The following is a 15,196-nucleotide window of genomic DNA, read 5'->3' on the forward strand; positions in this document are numbered from 1 at the left end:
AGTCGAAGAATATAATTTTAATTAAAGAAAATATAAATGAATTAAAAACAAAATAATCTTGGAGAATTTGCAAAATTACCCTATTTCTATAAAAAAAAATTTCATTTAAAAAAATGATTTTGATTGCACTCCATAAAATTTTATTAGGAAATATATTTAATATGTCATTTACAAAATAATTTGGATATTAATGATTAAACTTGGGATGACGTGTTTTTGTTCCCACTAATATCTCATCACGAGCCAATACAAACACTTACATATATAGGAAACAAAGATACGCAAACAGTAGTGTCTTCAATTTAATCCATTTAAGACATTACCAAAAAGACCGACTCTAATCTTTTTCTTATATATCTTCAGATTTGTTCTTCTTTGATTTTTCTGACTATAACGTAAGGTTGAAGGAAGAAGACGATGGAGAAATTACCTAATGGCGTAAGAGATCACTCTTTGATCAGTGACAACAATGTTTCTCCTTCAGCTACTCCTGCTCCTCTTAAACAGCCTTTCGTGATCGGTACACGATTTTATCTTTTTCAATTTCTCTTTGAGATTTCGTTTGGTTTATTATTCGATCTGTCTTAATTCAGGTGTTGCCGGAGGAACCGCCTCCGGTAAGACAACGGTGTGTAACATGATCATGTCTCAGTTACACGATCAACGTGTTGTGCTTGTGAACCAAGTAATCTATTTACTCAATACTCTGTTTTGATTTTTTTTAATCAAACCGTACAAAACAGTTGTGTGACAGATTTGATTTGTAGGATTCGTTTTATCATTCCCTTAGTGAGGAGAAATTGAAAAAGGTCCATGAATACAACTTTGATCATCCTGGTGAGTGATTGATCTAAGGACGATTAGTATTTGTTTCTTGTTTTTTTTTTTGATTTGATTCAAAACTGCACATACAGCTGCGTTCAATACCGAGGTTTTGCTTTCGTGTATGGAGAAATTAAGATCAGGCCAACCGGTGAACATTCCGAGTTACGATTTCAAAATCCATCAGAGCGTTGAATCACCTAGTCCTGTTAATCCTGGTGATGTAATCATCTTAGAGGGAATCTTGGTTCTTAATGATCCTAGAGTTCGTGATCTCATGAACATGAAGATCTTTGTTGATACAGGTTTGTAATTTCCTCGGCTTTTAGATGAATCATTCAAGGCCTTCTTATATACTCATATCCAACACACCAAATGCAGATGCTGATGTTCGGCTATCGAGAAGAATACAGCGTGACACCGTTGAGAGAGGAAGAAACATCCAAAACGTGCTTGAGCAGGTTCAGTGATAGACTGTTTTGATGTAAGATATAATGTGTTTTTCTTGTTTTTACTTCATCAGACCATCACTTTTTGTTTCAGTATACCAAGTTTGTGAAGCCGAGTTTCGATGAATTCATCCAGCCATCGATGAAGTATGCTGATATAATCATTCCTAGAGGAGGAGACAATGATGTTGCAATTGACCTTATTGTACAACATATTCGTACAAAGCTGTGCCAACACAATCTCTGTAAGATATACTCCAACATCTTCATCATATCTTCTACATTCCAGATCAAAGGAATGCATACTCTTATCCGCGATGTCAACACAACCAAGCATGATTTCGTCTTCTACGCTGACCGGTTGATTCGACTGGTAAAAAGCCTCTAGTCAGAACATTCAATTTCTAGCCATAGGTTTCTTAGAAGGATAAAAAATAAGCCTGGATTTTGTATATGTTTGTTTCAGGTCGTGGAACATGGACTTGGTCATCTTCCTTTCACAGAGAAACAGATCACTACTCCAACAGGTAACTAAGCCACTAATATGTTGGAGTTAAGGTAAATATCAAATGTCACTCAAGTTTCCATCTCCTTAAACTTAACAGGGTCAGTGTACACTGGAGTTGACTTCTGCAAGAGATTGTGTGGTGTCTCAGTGATCAGAAGGTATCTAATACAAAGCTTAGTTTTCAGATTTGTGCTTCTGCTTTCGTAGGTTTATGTTTTCGGTATTTACAGTGGAGAAAGTATGGAAAATGCACTAAGAGCTTGCTGCAATGGAATTAAGATTGGTAAAATCCTCATTCACAGAGAGAATAACGATGGTCGTCAGGTCTGATTCCATTAATATGTTTCCCCATACATCTCAGCTAAACAACTGCTCATTCAAATGATGTTTCTTGCAGTTAATATATGAGAAGTTGCCGAAAGATATCTCAAGCAGACATGTCTTTCTCCTTGACCCTGTTCTAGCTTCAGGTTCATTATAACCCACATAAAAAGCTAGACAAAGGTTACAATTTTTCTGGTCAGTTGTTGCAGAAATGTCTAACCTTCTAAATTTACTAACAGGATACTCTGCTGTGAAAGCTATAACTTTGCTTCTAAGCAAGGGAGTTCCAGAATCAAATATCATCTTTCTCAATCTTATAGCAGTAAAGACCAACCAAAGAAACCTCATGTCAATGTTTTTCTAAAGCTTTAACTCATCAGTATTTATAAACTAACACAAGAAAAAAAACCACAGGCACCTCAAGGTATCCACGAGCTCTGCAAGAAATTCCCGATGGTAAAGCTTGTGACTTCAGAAATCGATGCATCTCTTAATGCGGACTCGCGTGTGATACCAGGCATGGGAGAATTCGCAGACCGTTACTTTGGTACAAACAACATTAATTCAAAAGCAACAAGCTTGACTGCAGATCTCAAGTTAAGAAGCTAAAAAGGATGTGCCCTTATATACAGATTAAGTTACTTGGTAACCAACAAAGCCATACCATTATATCATCATACAAAACTTGAATAACCTTCTGATTCATCCCATCTTGATTCTCCTATTTTGCTAATATTTATCCTATTTCTCTAAAATACTCTATCCAGTATGCATAACATTACATTGAAACACATTCTTTCTATATTTTTTGGTAGACTAATCTCCAGTCTTATGTATTAGTATATGTTGATAACTTCAATACTATTATTGTCATTGATATGACTTGAATCTGTATAGAAAAATAGCAGATTACTGTCGTTTCATTGCGGATTTCGGGTTAACAAGAACCAAACATTTCATTCCATCATCTTTCAAACCAAATTTATCTTTGCAGGAACAAGAAATATAAAAAACCAGATACAAGTTCACATCTAGATTTCCAAAAAAACCTAGAAACCAGAAAACAAGCTTCTAAGGTCTTACTGTTGTTTGGCTTCAACCTTCTTCTTCTGCCATAGCTTGTCTACTCCACTGTCAGCATCACCCTACATCGTTTCAAGAAAGTGCTAACAATGTCAAGTAGAAACAAAAAAACATTACATGATCAGTTCTGCTCAAACACAATGATCCAGAACCAATTTTAAAGTTAGACAAGTTTCTGTACATAATAAGATTAATGATCAAGAAGCTGACTTTACAAACCTAAGCACGGACAAAACCACAGAGAGCAAAGGTAGAGAATTGACCAGTGTAGATTCCATCAGCATCGAGATGACCAATGTTGAGCTGCACAGAAGCATGATCCTTTGATGTGATCAACCTGTTAGTAGCTGAACTACAATTATAATTCAAGAACGATTCTCAGATTAACAATCATTAAGATTCCTTACTATAAAAAAAAAAGTTTTGTTCTTTTTCAATCTTACCATTTTCTTGGAATGTAAAGCTCAGTGACTTGACCCTCTTCGTTCTGCATCTTTTGGAGATTAAAATTGGCAAGTTGCTACAAAACAAACAATTGTCACAATTGCTACAAAATTTTACAAAATATCTTACTTGAGGAAGATGAGTTTGTTTACCAGTTAAAGCAGAAGTAGCAATTGGCGACGACAGAACAAAACTGGCAAGCCAAGCCAAGCCGTGGAGCAAAAACCCTAGCGTCCAAGTTGTGTTCTGTTAAGACAAAACTAACCATAAGATCCATATGTTACCGTTTTTTAGTTACCAGTCCACTCTACTTTTCGCCTCTCTTACCCATTTAAACCTTTCAGCTAGTATGGAAGAACTTAACCATGGATTATTGATGCTAGTTGGGATGATTCGCTTCCTTAGGTGAGCGGATAAACACTAAGGACACATGAAAAGTAACCGTTTGTGGCTCGGGATTAGTTTAAAGAAAGGTTGAAAACCGCAATTTAGAGATTCCAAGGAGAAAACGTATGTTTGGACAACTGTTTCATATAAGGGAAATAATATATGTCTATCAGTTTTAGATCGTAAATGTGAGTCTTACGGGGAACAAAGTAGACTAACCGCGTATACATGAATCGTCGAGGAATGTTCTGCTAACTTTAGATGCGGAGTTCGTTTATGGAAAGTTAAGTAAAAAGGCGAATGTACATGATTTCTTTATAGAAGGTTTTGGTAAACTGCAGACGCAGAATTTAATCAAGCCAAGTCGAGGCTGCAAGCTTTATTTAGAAGGCGGATACATATTCCGTTTCTAGAAAGTTCGGTAAATCGCCAAATGCAGAATTTAACTAAGACAAGTCGAGACTGCTAGTTTAGTACTAAGAAACGATAAGTAGTGCTTGTAAAATCAACAGTTTTCATCTATATCACATAAACTTGTAATCATACAAACAAAATGTTGTAGATTTAAAAATTGTGTCTTAATATGATACATACATTACCCACGGTTCCATACATATTTACACATTCAAATGTTACATTTAACTAGAGTAGCTTTACCACAAATAGAACAGTAAGAGAGAAAAAATACCTTTTTATTCTTCAAAATCATCCCATTTGAACACAAACAAAGACAAACAGCTCTTAATTTATGCTTTGGCCCCAAATAGTTAGTCTCTTATTTTTGTTGTATCCATCTGAAATCACTGGCGATGGCCTTCTGGTAAAGCTACCACTTTGTGGAATGGCACTGTTCTTTGAGGTAATGCTCCGTCTTCTTCATCGTCATCGAATTCTAGCAAGTACCTAGTATGAATCAGAAAGTATCAGATTTAAGCACTTGGGATTCTTAAATCGTAGCCATATATGCTTATAACAAGTTGATGAACAAAGATGTGGAGGAACTTACTCATCAGACTTCCTCTGGAAACAGATGAGCAACATGGGGTTTAGATAACTAGAGGTTAGTTCTTATTGGTTTCTTATACATTGTTGAAACGAGTTTGAAATGGTGCAGGAAAAAAGCTAACCTTTCTTGGGGTACTTATTACAGTTGCCTTGTAGAGGGCTGTGGTTCCAGGATATACAGCTAAGACATGTTTCCCTGGTATAAACTCTTGTGTAGTTGAAGGATCATTCCGTTTTGGAAACGGTAGAATACATGACATTGATAGTTTATACGTCCTACAAATTTCCAGAGAATAATCATAAAGTTACTCAATGAGTCAATGTCATTGCAAAAGTTTATGAGTTTTCACTAAAAGCTCTGAGTTACCTCTGGCCACCTCCTTCTTCATCATCTCCTGGCTCTTCATCAAGTACTTCAACTCTATAAAGAAAATTTGGAAACGGTTAAGTCCCATATATGAATCTATTGCAACGTAATATATATACCTTAATTGGGTCACAACGACTATCTACTGGTTTAATCCACATTTAAATACATGGCTATAAAAATTTCTCAAAATCTCTCCTTTAGCACAGATATACACACAACTGCTTGATAACGATGATTGTTCGCTCTCCTAACTAATGTGGGATTCTTATTAAAAGGGTTCAAGCTTACTCTTTTGTCTCTCTGTCAAAGTGAATAACTTTCACCACAAACCATTCGTCTTTTTCGGCATCCTCAGCTGTGACTCTTGCAGCAACCTACATAAAACAGATGTCCCAACATTTGTTCATTTTTGTAAAAGGAAACAAGTAATTCAACTCAAAGAAAGAAAATAGCTGTTGTTATTACCTGTTCACCCTTTAGACTGGCATATGCCTCGATTTGATTTCTCATGGAGGGAGAAACTCTTACATCTGAATCTACTTTCATTCTCTTTCTCTTCTGTTCGTTGCCTTCTGCCACTTATGTGATATCATTACAAGCATCGGAAAAGCTTAATCCCTCTTATATATAAATATCAAACCATTGGAGGTTTGAGACACAAACAAGTATCAAGTCTTCTCTTTCTCACAAGAACAATGATGACCAAAGAGTAAACAAAACAGGACTAGCCTGAAATATTCAAAGATGGGTCTAAAGTCTAAACAGTAATCGAAGATTCGAAGTATACCTAATTTTCTGCGTTGTTGCCCAGTTGGTCCAGATGGAAGCAGAGAATCCAACTGACTGAGCAGAATGTTTGAAACGCTACATTAAAGCACAAAGGCTTTAGAGATTTGTTTTTTTTTTTGCAGACAAAAAATTGTGTCATTTAGTTGAATTATCTCTCTCTAAACCATTCAAAGCTGATGTAACAACTGAAAGGATACAATGAGGAAGTCTGGCTTACGTTACTTCACTTTCTGAAAGCTCTTTTGCTTGAATGTACAAATTTTTAAGCTTTGACAATGAAGTATCACCAGGCTTCTCAACTATCTCCGGCGCTGCATTTTCAATACACGAGTCAGCCAGATAACTCACCAAGTAGATATCGAAAGCAAATATCAGTCATACAGTCACATTAACTTCAAACCATTTCCAGCTGAAATAAGCTTCATTCAATATGGTTCTACTCCTCAAAACGAGCTAATGTTGCGCGAAAAATGCTTCATCATTAGTTTGTTTCCACAATAGTAAATCCGATCCGCTACAACGATTCTTTCTAATTACGAATTCAGAGCTTAATCAAGAAATTTTCAAATTCATAAACAAACTAGAGATCCACAAGAACAAATGCCAGAAGGAAAAATAATAAATTGGCTTAATCCTCATCTTATTTTCCACAATCCAAGCAACATACCAATCTCTACATTACAACAAAACCTCCAACAACAACTAAAGTCTCTTAATTGGTCCTCTTGAAGATAGTTGAATTCAAAATTCAAACTTATTAGCATCTAATTCAAATCAATGTAATCTACTAAAGATTTTTTCCTATCTAATTACTTCAAGATCCAAACCCAAATTATCAAAACTACCAATTTGAAAAAAATCACAGATGACTAAGAGAAGAAGATCAAAAAGCTTCATCACAAAAATTGGATAGTAGTAAAGTTCAAAAAAACCAAAACTTTAGGCTCAAAAGGGAAACACTCACTAGCTTGAAGCTTCTTATGCATCTTATTGATCTCAACAAGAACTTCTTCTTGTTCTTTCCTTAACCGATCAAGCTCCTTCGTATTATCCAAGATTCCGGCAATGTCCGGCGACGACGACATCGTCCTGCTAACAATAATCCCGAAAAAAAACACCCCACCAAATAAAAAAGACAAATTTAAAAATTCCAATCAGTTAAAGCTTTAATTTTTATTTTTCTGCTGGAAACTTCAAAAAAAAAAAAAAAAAAAACTGTTTTTATGTTCAAACTTCAAACATAGGAAGAGAGAAAATCTCAGAAAAGATCTCAGTTTTATTTTGGTTTTTGATTTAATAAAATTCAAAATCGCAATTTTGTTTTGTTTTGTTGATTTGTGATTGGGCGATCAAGTATCCTACGACGTCGTTTTACAGAAAAGGAAAGTTTTTACAAGCATATTCTTCTATGCATTCCCAGTACAAGAAGGATTAAGTTAAAAATGGAAATAATAAGTAAATTTGTTTCCACTAGATTTACTTACTAATCAAAAGCTTTTATTCTTTTAAGGAGAATTTTAATTTTTTTAAATATCATAACTTGGAGTCAAACAATTAATACCTTGTTAAAATTATTACTGTATATTCTTAAATTTGTTTTGACTCTATACTAGAAAAAAAATAGAATAGGTAAAGACATAAGTTGAATATTATTTTCTATCCATAGTGATAGAAAGTGATTATCATAATTTTATCTGTTTTAGCTGCCATGTGGTTAGCTTAAGAGTGTGTTTATAAAACTTCCTTAACTCCTTCTGCCACGTGTATATGACTGAAAAGCCCAATTTAACTAATATAGGCCTTTAATGGGCCTTTTTCTTAAAATAACTCAACTTGTTCGTTCACAAGAGACAATTATTATCGTCTAAGAAAGAGAGTTACAAAAAGTTCTCTGAGCTGCCCGATTTTGCCGTTTCCTGCAGTAATTTCGATAAAGCGTGGACCTTTTCTGGGTTTGAAGAGATCCAAAACGTTTTTGAAGCTACCATCCGTTTACTAATGGTGATCGAACCCTTTCTGAGTTCTGTGTTTGTCGGATTCTGAAAATTTTGGTGTTGTTGTCGTCAATTAGTCAGACAGGACCGAAACTGGTTTGTTTTTTTCACTTTTCTATTTTTGTATTTCTGACCATCGCATGATCTTACATTGTTGTTTAGTGGTTATGTTTTGAGTGGTTTTATACGTTGTTGTTCTACCCTAAAAAGAAGCTTGAGGTGCATAATTGAAATTCTGAATTTTTTTGAGTAATGACAAGGATAAAGCAAAATTTTGATTGCGCTAGGTTTAGATTGGATTGTGTTGTTTTGGTGTGATCGATTTGGACTCATGATGTATGGAATTGTTGTCAAGAAACTAGGAATGGTGCAATATAATTTTATGATTCTATTGTGAATTAGTTAAGGATTTTGTGATTGTTCTCAGTATGAAGTGTAAGCTTTTACAAAGATCATGATTTGTGTGCTTTGTAGTTAGGAGCATCGAAGGGTGCAGATGTGATGCAAGTGAAGGAATGAAAATTTGCAGTTCTTTGTATCGCGACTTTATGCCTGCTTAGACAGTAGATAACAGATAACAACTTGTAGTTATAATACTCTGGTAAGTGCTTTTTTGCTCTTTTCTTAATGAATATTTAGGTAGTTCACCAATTATGTCAAGTATCTATGGACTATGTGCTTTGTTTGTATGCCTGTAACTTTTCAAATAGTGTTTGTAATACAGTTGAAACATGAGAAGACCTAGTCAAATGATGAGGCTTCTATTAACATCTTTTTTCGGGGTTATCGTTGGTTTCCTTATGGGTATTACCTTTCCAACCTTGACCTTAACTAAGGTAAAGATTAAATCTTCAGCTTGGTGCCAAATGTGCCAAACCAAGTGATGTCATTACTTAGACTCTGATGGTTTGTATCTTCTTATTTTAAACATGGATAGATGAATCTTCCATCGACGTTGTTTCCCTCGATTGATCTTGCATACATTGAGGATAAATACTCAGACATATCCAGACAAAGACTATTTGGTTCTTGGTCTTCAAAGAAAGGCCTTAAACTCAAGAATGACATCCCTGACCCTCCCTATAACTATAATGATACGAAGGTGTGGTTCCCTGCTTCACTGCTTATTAATTTTTTTTTTTTTTTTATGTTTAACAGTTGAAGACAGAACTTTCGAGCTATTGCAGATATGGGTTTCTACTAATCCCCGTGGTGCTGAGAGGCTTCCCCCAGGGATAGTCACATCTGAATCAGATTTATACCTCCGTCGATTGTGGGGCGACCCGAATGAGGTTCATTAATTTGAATCTACTGGCTTTTATAGGACGATGGCTTTAAAAATCATGTCTCATTTTGTTGGTATGTCATGTAGGATTTAACAATCAAGCAGAGGTATCTAGTAGCATTTACAGTTGGTTATGATCAGAGGAAAAATATAGACACGGTGTTGAAGAAGGTATCCTGCTTCCTATACTTATCTGTCTTCTTTCCTTCTTTTCATCATTCCATGACATTGCATTTCTCAGTTCTCAGATAACTTCTCTATAATGTTGTTTCACTATGATGGCCGGGCCAGCGATTGGGAAGAGTTTGAATGGTCCAAGCGAGCCATTCATGTGAGCATTCGGAAACAAACAAAATGGTTAGTGGCTACTTTGCTATGCAGGAACGTTAATCTTCCTCCTAGTTGGAGTTTCTATATAGTGACAGATTTACTTTAAAAATCTATGAATTTTCTCTGAAGGTGGTACGCCAAGCGATTTCTTCATCCTGACATAGTTTCCCCCTATGAATATATCTTCATATGGGACGAGGATCTTGGTGTGGAAAACTTCGATTCGGAAAAGTATGTTTTTGAAGCTTGGACTCCCTTTTAATAGCCATTCCAGAGTATGAAGATTAATTTCTTTGACAGATATCTGGCGGTGGTGAAGAAACATGGTTTGGAAATCTCACAGCCTGGGTTAGAGCCATATGAAGGGCTCACATGGGAGATGACAAAGAAAAGAGATGATACTGAAGTCCACATGTAAGAATAATATATTGAAGTTTCTAAATTATTTTCTTACCGCCACTTCAATTAATCATACTCAGTGGCCAACACTTATTCCATATATTCTCTCATATATTGTTTCAGGCATGCTGAGGAGAGGAATGGGTGGTGCACTGATCCCAATTTACCCCCTTGTGCAGCGTATGCTACTTTACTTATCTATATCAGTATGAATAAACTTAGCAATAGGGATTTTCATAGAAAGTGAATAGTTCATCTCATCATTCTTGCTACTGAAATCAAAATCAGATTTGTGGAGATTATGGCTCCTGTTTTCTCCCGCAAGGCATGGCGCTGTGTGTGGTATATGATTCAGGTATGTTATAGAACCAAATTCCTATCATTTGCTCTTTAAGTGACTCCAAAATCACTGTCTTAAGCAAATTCCAATTGTTACATTGCAACCACAGAATGATTTGGTTCATGGATGGGGTCTGGACTTTGCCGTTCGGAAATGTGTTCAGGTGCAACTTAACGTCCCTTGAATAGACCTATACGCACATCTAAATAGCTCTCCCTCATAGATTCTTTACACTTGTTTCATATCCTCGTTATACTTGCCTTAACAGAACGCACACGAGACAATTGGAGTTGTAGATGCTCAATGGATAGTTCATCAAGGTGTTCCATCACTAGGGAATCAAGTATGTTTTCAAATTCATATTTATCTTTGTTTTGTAGTAACAAAACTAAAATTTTCCATTTTGTGGACTGCCTTTGGAAATTATATAACAGAACTTTATTGAATATATATCATATAAAAATTAGTCCCCTTTGAAGATTCTATAGAGAGTAGTTGTGATAATTATATAGTTGGTCATCATTATCAAGCTCAAAGCCTACACAGATGTAATAAGAGAATTCACAATCATTACGTACAGTAGAGATATCTAGTAATTCTATATTGACTCCATTAGCTTGTTATGTAAATGCATAAAACAGGAATTTTAATTTTCCTTTTTATTCTTTGTACATTACTTGACAGGGACAACCAGAGCAAGGGAAACAACCATGGGAAGGGGTAAACACTGATGCAAATATGAATAATACAACAAATCCCTTAAGTCTTTTTCTCATCCTTGTTATTATGCGTTATAGATAAGGATTCTCTTGCGTTTGTAGCTCTATTTGAAATCGTATCTCTATTCGCATTTTCAGGTGAGAGAGAGATGCAGGAGAGAGTGGACAATGTTTCAAGACAGATTGGATGAGGCAGAAAAATCTTATTTTGAAGCATCTGCTCACAACAATGCTTCTTCACGACATCACGGGTAAAAAAAAAAAATACTGTTTAAAGGAAAAGCTCTCACGCTAACTTCCAGTCTCTTTTTATTTACCATGTTAATTTTCTTCTCGGAGCTGTGCTTTGATTTCGTGTTTATGGAATAGAAACAGTTTAGTGGAGAGAAGAACTGTAAGCACATTCATTAACATCTTATTAGTCAAGTTTCTCTTTCAACTCTGGCAAATCATATATTGATGAGAATTCCGGGAGAGTTTAGTTGAGCTAGAAGAGTAAACATTTTTAAGCTTTTCACTTTGAGCAGGTTTTACAGTTGAGCTATGGAAAAACCTGTTAAAATCGTATTCTCGAATTCACTTTGCTAGAAGTTTCAGTGTTTTGGATTAAATAAAAACGTGGTACAAGGTCACAGTCATGACTCATGAGCTGTAAAACAATGGAATGGTAATGTTAGAAATGATAGCTTAATTGGTCGTATGTCCACTTGACTTATGTGAAAGTACGAGTGTTAACTGTTAACTTAGCTTACTTAATGTATACCATGAACAGAACTAGATAAAACATAAAATTAATATATGAGACATAAGACATTGTAGGCTAGCATCACTAGAATACCATTTAGATTGTGCTAAGACCCGAATAAGATTGTAATAAGATTGCGCTAGAGCTGAAGTTACACTGAGGCACATAAAGATGCAGATGATCGTATGTAGATCATTGTTGAAGTTGTCAAGTAGTTTAAATGTTGTTTTTGAATAGTTTATAATAACAATGAGTCCAACCTTACAAAGAATAGAGAAACTACCACCTCATCAAGTAATGGTATATAACTTCTTAATCCCCATGGATGACATTGTGGTATGATACTCGGATAAATAAGAGGGAGCGGGCGAGATTCGAAACAATACGAAGAACAGTAGAACTCGATGTTGCCAGAATCCCTCGATTCGTTTCTCGTTCGCAAATATCACACCAATACTTGTCGATCGCTTGCCTTTCCACTGTAACAAAGAGTGATGTGATGAACATCATAACTGGGAAGATCACTGTTGATGGAAGAGTAGCGCAACGAAAATCCAAAAAATAGATGCATGCACTTGACACAACCTAGGATGTGAGTACTGAGTAGCATGAGATTGTTTCCTCTTTTACAAAATGGTCGTTCCAAGTTGATATTTCCTTTTTAAGAGAGTGTCGTACGAACCAGCACCTAGTATTCTAAGAACGAAAACTGTTGTTTTTTTTTTTTTTTTTTTTTTGTCATCAACTGTTGTCTTTTCTTATTTATGAGTTTAAACATGTAATTTTATGTATACCATTTGATGGTGATAATTATGAGTTTGATACAAATAAACAAAAAAAATGAAGTTGTAGGCTAAGCCTTATAAGATCAGTAGGCACACCATATATACACACGGTCGTATTATCATGTTATAGTCGTGAATCAGTTCATTTTTTCCTGTTTCTTTTGGTGAACAACAATAACAACAGCAACAACAACAAATTTAAAAAAGAAAAAGAAATCGAAATTTAAAACAAACATTTTAACTGCCACCTCATCAAGTATTGGGTTCTAATGCCCATGGAGGGCATATGGTTCTAACATCAACATAGTCCCTCGGTTTGAAAAGATTGAAACAATAATAAGAACAAAGGATTATGTCTTTCTCGATATGTTTAACGATGAAGAGACCTGGGCAACGGCAATTGCAGACATGGCAAAGTGGTCGTGAAGATGTATTGTTAGGAAGCAACTCAAATGAGTAGTCGACTTTTCTTCCTAGTTTGGCATACCTGATATCCCCAACTACACAAAAAACATGTAAAGTAACCCCGCAATCTTTACAAGTGTAAAACCAAGTCTTTGGATTTGTTTCTCTTTCGCAAATATCACACCAATACTTGCCTCTCGTCTTTTTGTCACCATAACATAGAGTGAGTGGATGATCATCGTACCTTGGAAGAGTTACCGTTAATGGTAGAGTGGCACAACGGAAATCCAAAAAGTAATCGCATTTCATACAACCTACGACGACTCTATCTTCATCAATGCCGCAACACTGGCACGTCTTTGGGTCATAACTGAATTGTAGTTTAAGGTAGAGTAAATGATGATCATGACTTCCATGGAGAAAAGGCACAGTAATCGAACTGCATAGTAAGTCAAAGTCCCGTGGATATACAGAGTAAATGAATCCCTGGCAAAAAGCTTGACGACAAGCTTTGCAACTTGCTGTGCTGCGTTTGTTGTAGAGGTTAAGAGCCAGAGGTTTTGGGCTCAGAAAATGACGTTTCTTTTTATAAAGATCAGCACAGGTCTCATGGAGAATGAAACTGCAATCTGAATTTGAACACTTGTAGAATGTGTATGAACCGATGGGACCAACACATGCTCCACATAAGCTGCTTTCTTCACCGTCTTTGCTGAGGCTCATGAGGTTATGTTCATGACTGAAATGTGTGATTGTGTTGTCATCATTCCTCTTGAATGGCTCGATATCTTCAACTTCTTCATGTACTCCATCAAGCTCTTCCCCATCCCACACGTCACCCCTTGTTGCACATAGTGAATGAAGAGCATAGAGAGAACAAATGGAACAAGAATAAGTCCCATATGACCAATCAATCTCTTCCCAACAAACTCCACATTTCAATCCTCGGAGACCAAGAGGATACTTGTATGAAACACGGTGGTCATGGTGATTGACGTGAATAACACGTGGTAGATGAGCACACTTTTGGTGAACCATGAAATCGCATTGAAGACACACATAAGGAGAACGGTCTCCTTTCGTCCCACAAGCATCACAAACGAAGGAGATCAATCTTGGCATGAGTGTGAGTGTATGCTCATGGACCTTCATATTTGAAAGAGCAACTGGCGTGGGTTTCAACACCGCACGACGCATATTCAGGTTGAACTTACAAATATCACAATGATAAAGTAAGTTCCCAGCGTTGTCTCCAGATAGATGACATGTACGGTCCGTATAATCTGGTGCACCATCGGTGATAAGCTTAAGAGGGTGCCTGACATGTAAAGGGTGAATAATCTCTAGTGAGTCAAATACGGAGATACATCCCTCATGAATCACCAACCTGCAACGAGGGCAGAGATACCCAAGTTTGCAGTTCTCACTACAAAAGTTACAAGACATAAGATTGCCAAAATCAAACATGATGAGAGGATGGTGGTGCCACGACACATTCAGCGGGGCTCGGGCACACATGGAATCAATTATGCAATCCATATCTAAATTGACTTTACAATCAGAACAATGATAAAGAAGGCGCTTGGTGTTTTTACCGCAGAGATGACATATTGGATCGGTGAGTTCAGGAGCTCCAGTTGTGAGAAGCTTAAGACAATGTCCTTCATGAGAAGGGTGGTCGAATATGTCATTTATCTTGAACACAAATGCACAATCCATGTGAATAGCAAAACTGCATTCACCGCATGAGTAGCCACCACCATATGATCGATCGCAAACATTGCATTCGAATTTAACACGATAATTAATCAAGGATACAAGATGCTCGTGTCCTTCTAACTTAAAACTCATGGAGGTTTCAGTTAGCAGAGGAGGAGAGGAGGAATCTGAAGATGTAATGTTTCGTGTAATAAGGGATCAATATAGATCTGTTCCTTTACATGTATATTTTTGCTACATTATAATATATCTGACGTTGACAATAATTTTTTGTGGGGAACGTCGCTAGTCTTT

At 36.1% G+C, this 15,196-nt stretch overlaps 5 protein-coding genes across 10 annotated transcripts; 2 read left to right on the forward strand and 3 right to left on the reverse strand.

The window, feature by feature from the left end:
• Positions 1-236: 236 nt before the first annotated feature.
• LOC17884883 (uridine kinase-like protein 5) lies at positions 237-2,924 on the forward strand. The gene is made up of 12 exons (XM_006291004.2): positions 237-520; positions 594-685; positions 768-837; positions 915-1,127; positions 1,204-1,283; positions 1,366-1,644; positions 1,738-1,798; positions 1,877-1,937; positions 2,010-2,103; positions 2,177-2,249; positions 2,343-2,425; positions 2,518-2,924. The coding sequence occupies exons 1-12, from the start codon at positions 418-420 to the stop codon at positions 2,710-2,712; spliced, it is 1,404 nt and encodes a 467-aa protein (XP_006291066.1). The 5' UTR covers positions 237-417; the 3' UTR covers positions 2,713-2,924.
• Positions 2,925-3,040: 116 nt separating this feature from the next.
• Positions 3,041-4,030, reverse strand: LOC17887309. Of its 2 annotated transcripts, XM_023782840.1 has the most exons (5): positions 3,958-4,030; positions 3,783-3,876; positions 3,630-3,706; positions 3,406-3,533; positions 3,041-3,248 (listed from the first exon to the last, which is right to left on the reverse strand). In XM_023782840.1, exons 1-4 carry the CDS (start codon positions 3,959-3,961, stop codon positions 3,406-3,408), a joined length of 303 nt encoding a protein of 100 aa, XP_023638608.1. In that variant the 5' UTR covers positions 3,962-4,030; the 3' UTR covers positions 3,041-3,248. The 2 variants fall into 2 exon arrangements, with proteins under 2 accessions (XP_023638608.1, XP_023638610.1); XM_023782842.1 differs by having other exon boundaries at positions 3,041-3,533.
• A 527-nt stretch (positions 4,031-4,557) lies between these two features.
• LOC17884794 lies at positions 4,558-7,389 on the reverse strand. Of its 4 annotated transcripts, none has more exons than XM_023782769.1 (9): positions 7,146-7,387; positions 6,399-6,492; positions 6,180-6,256; positions 5,858-5,961; positions 5,681-5,766; positions 5,390-5,443; positions 5,145-5,298; positions 5,024-5,037; positions 4,558-4,920 (listed from the first exon to the last, which is right to left on the reverse strand). In XM_023782769.1, exons 1-9 carry the CDS (start codon positions 7,264-7,266, stop codon positions 4,818-4,820), a joined length of 807 nt encoding a protein of 268 aa, XP_023638537.1. In that variant the 5' UTR covers positions 7,267-7,387; the 3' UTR covers positions 4,558-4,817. The 4 variants fall into 4 exon arrangements, with proteins under 4 accessions (XP_023638537.1, XP_023638536.1, XP_023638535.1 ...); XM_023782768.1 differs by having other exon boundaries at positions 5,858-5,964; XM_023782767.1 differs by having other exon boundaries at positions 5,858-5,970.
• Positions 7,390-8,057: 668 nt separating this feature from the next.
• On the forward strand, positions 8,058-11,722 carry LOC17885023. Its single transcript, XM_006291200.2, has 15 exons — positions 8,058-8,271; positions 8,650-8,776; positions 8,900-9,011; positions 9,113-9,277; positions 9,363-9,467; positions 9,548-9,631; positions 9,702-9,817; positions 9,920-10,021; positions 10,091-10,204; positions 10,313-10,369; positions 10,478-10,544; positions 10,639-10,692; positions 10,798-10,872; positions 11,214-11,249; positions 11,387-11,722. Exons 3-15 carry the CDS (start codon positions 8,907-8,909, stop codon positions 11,501-11,503), a joined length of 1,197 nt encoding a protein of 398 aa, XP_006291262.1. The 5' UTR covers positions 8,058-8,271; positions 8,650-8,776; positions 8,900-8,906; the 3' UTR covers positions 11,504-11,722.
• A 1,432-nt stretch (positions 11,723-13,154) lies between these two features.
• LOC17886061 lies at positions 13,155-15,034 on the reverse strand. Of its 2 annotated transcripts, none has more exons than XM_023783027.1 (2): positions 13,366-15,034; positions 13,155-13,265 (listed from the first exon to the last, which is right to left on the reverse strand). In XM_023783027.1, exons 1-2 carry the CDS (start codon positions 15,032-15,034, stop codon positions 13,252-13,254), a joined length of 1,683 nt encoding a protein of 560 aa, XP_023638795.1. In that variant the 3' UTR covers positions 13,155-13,251. The 2 variants fall into 2 exon arrangements, with proteins under 2 accessions (XP_023638795.1, XP_023638794.1); XM_023783026.1 differs by having other exon boundaries at positions 13,182-13,427; positions 13,498-15,034.
• Positions 15,035-15,196: the final 162 nt, after the last annotated feature.

This window comes from Capsella rubella, unplaced genomic scaffold (genome assembly GCF_000375325.1).
Source record: "Capsella rubella cultivar Monte Gargano unplaced genomic scaffold, Caprub1_0 scaffold_5, whole genome shotgun sequence".
Taxonomy (NCBI): Eukaryota; Viridiplantae; Streptophyta; class Magnoliopsida; order Brassicales; family Brassicaceae; genus Capsella; species Capsella rubella.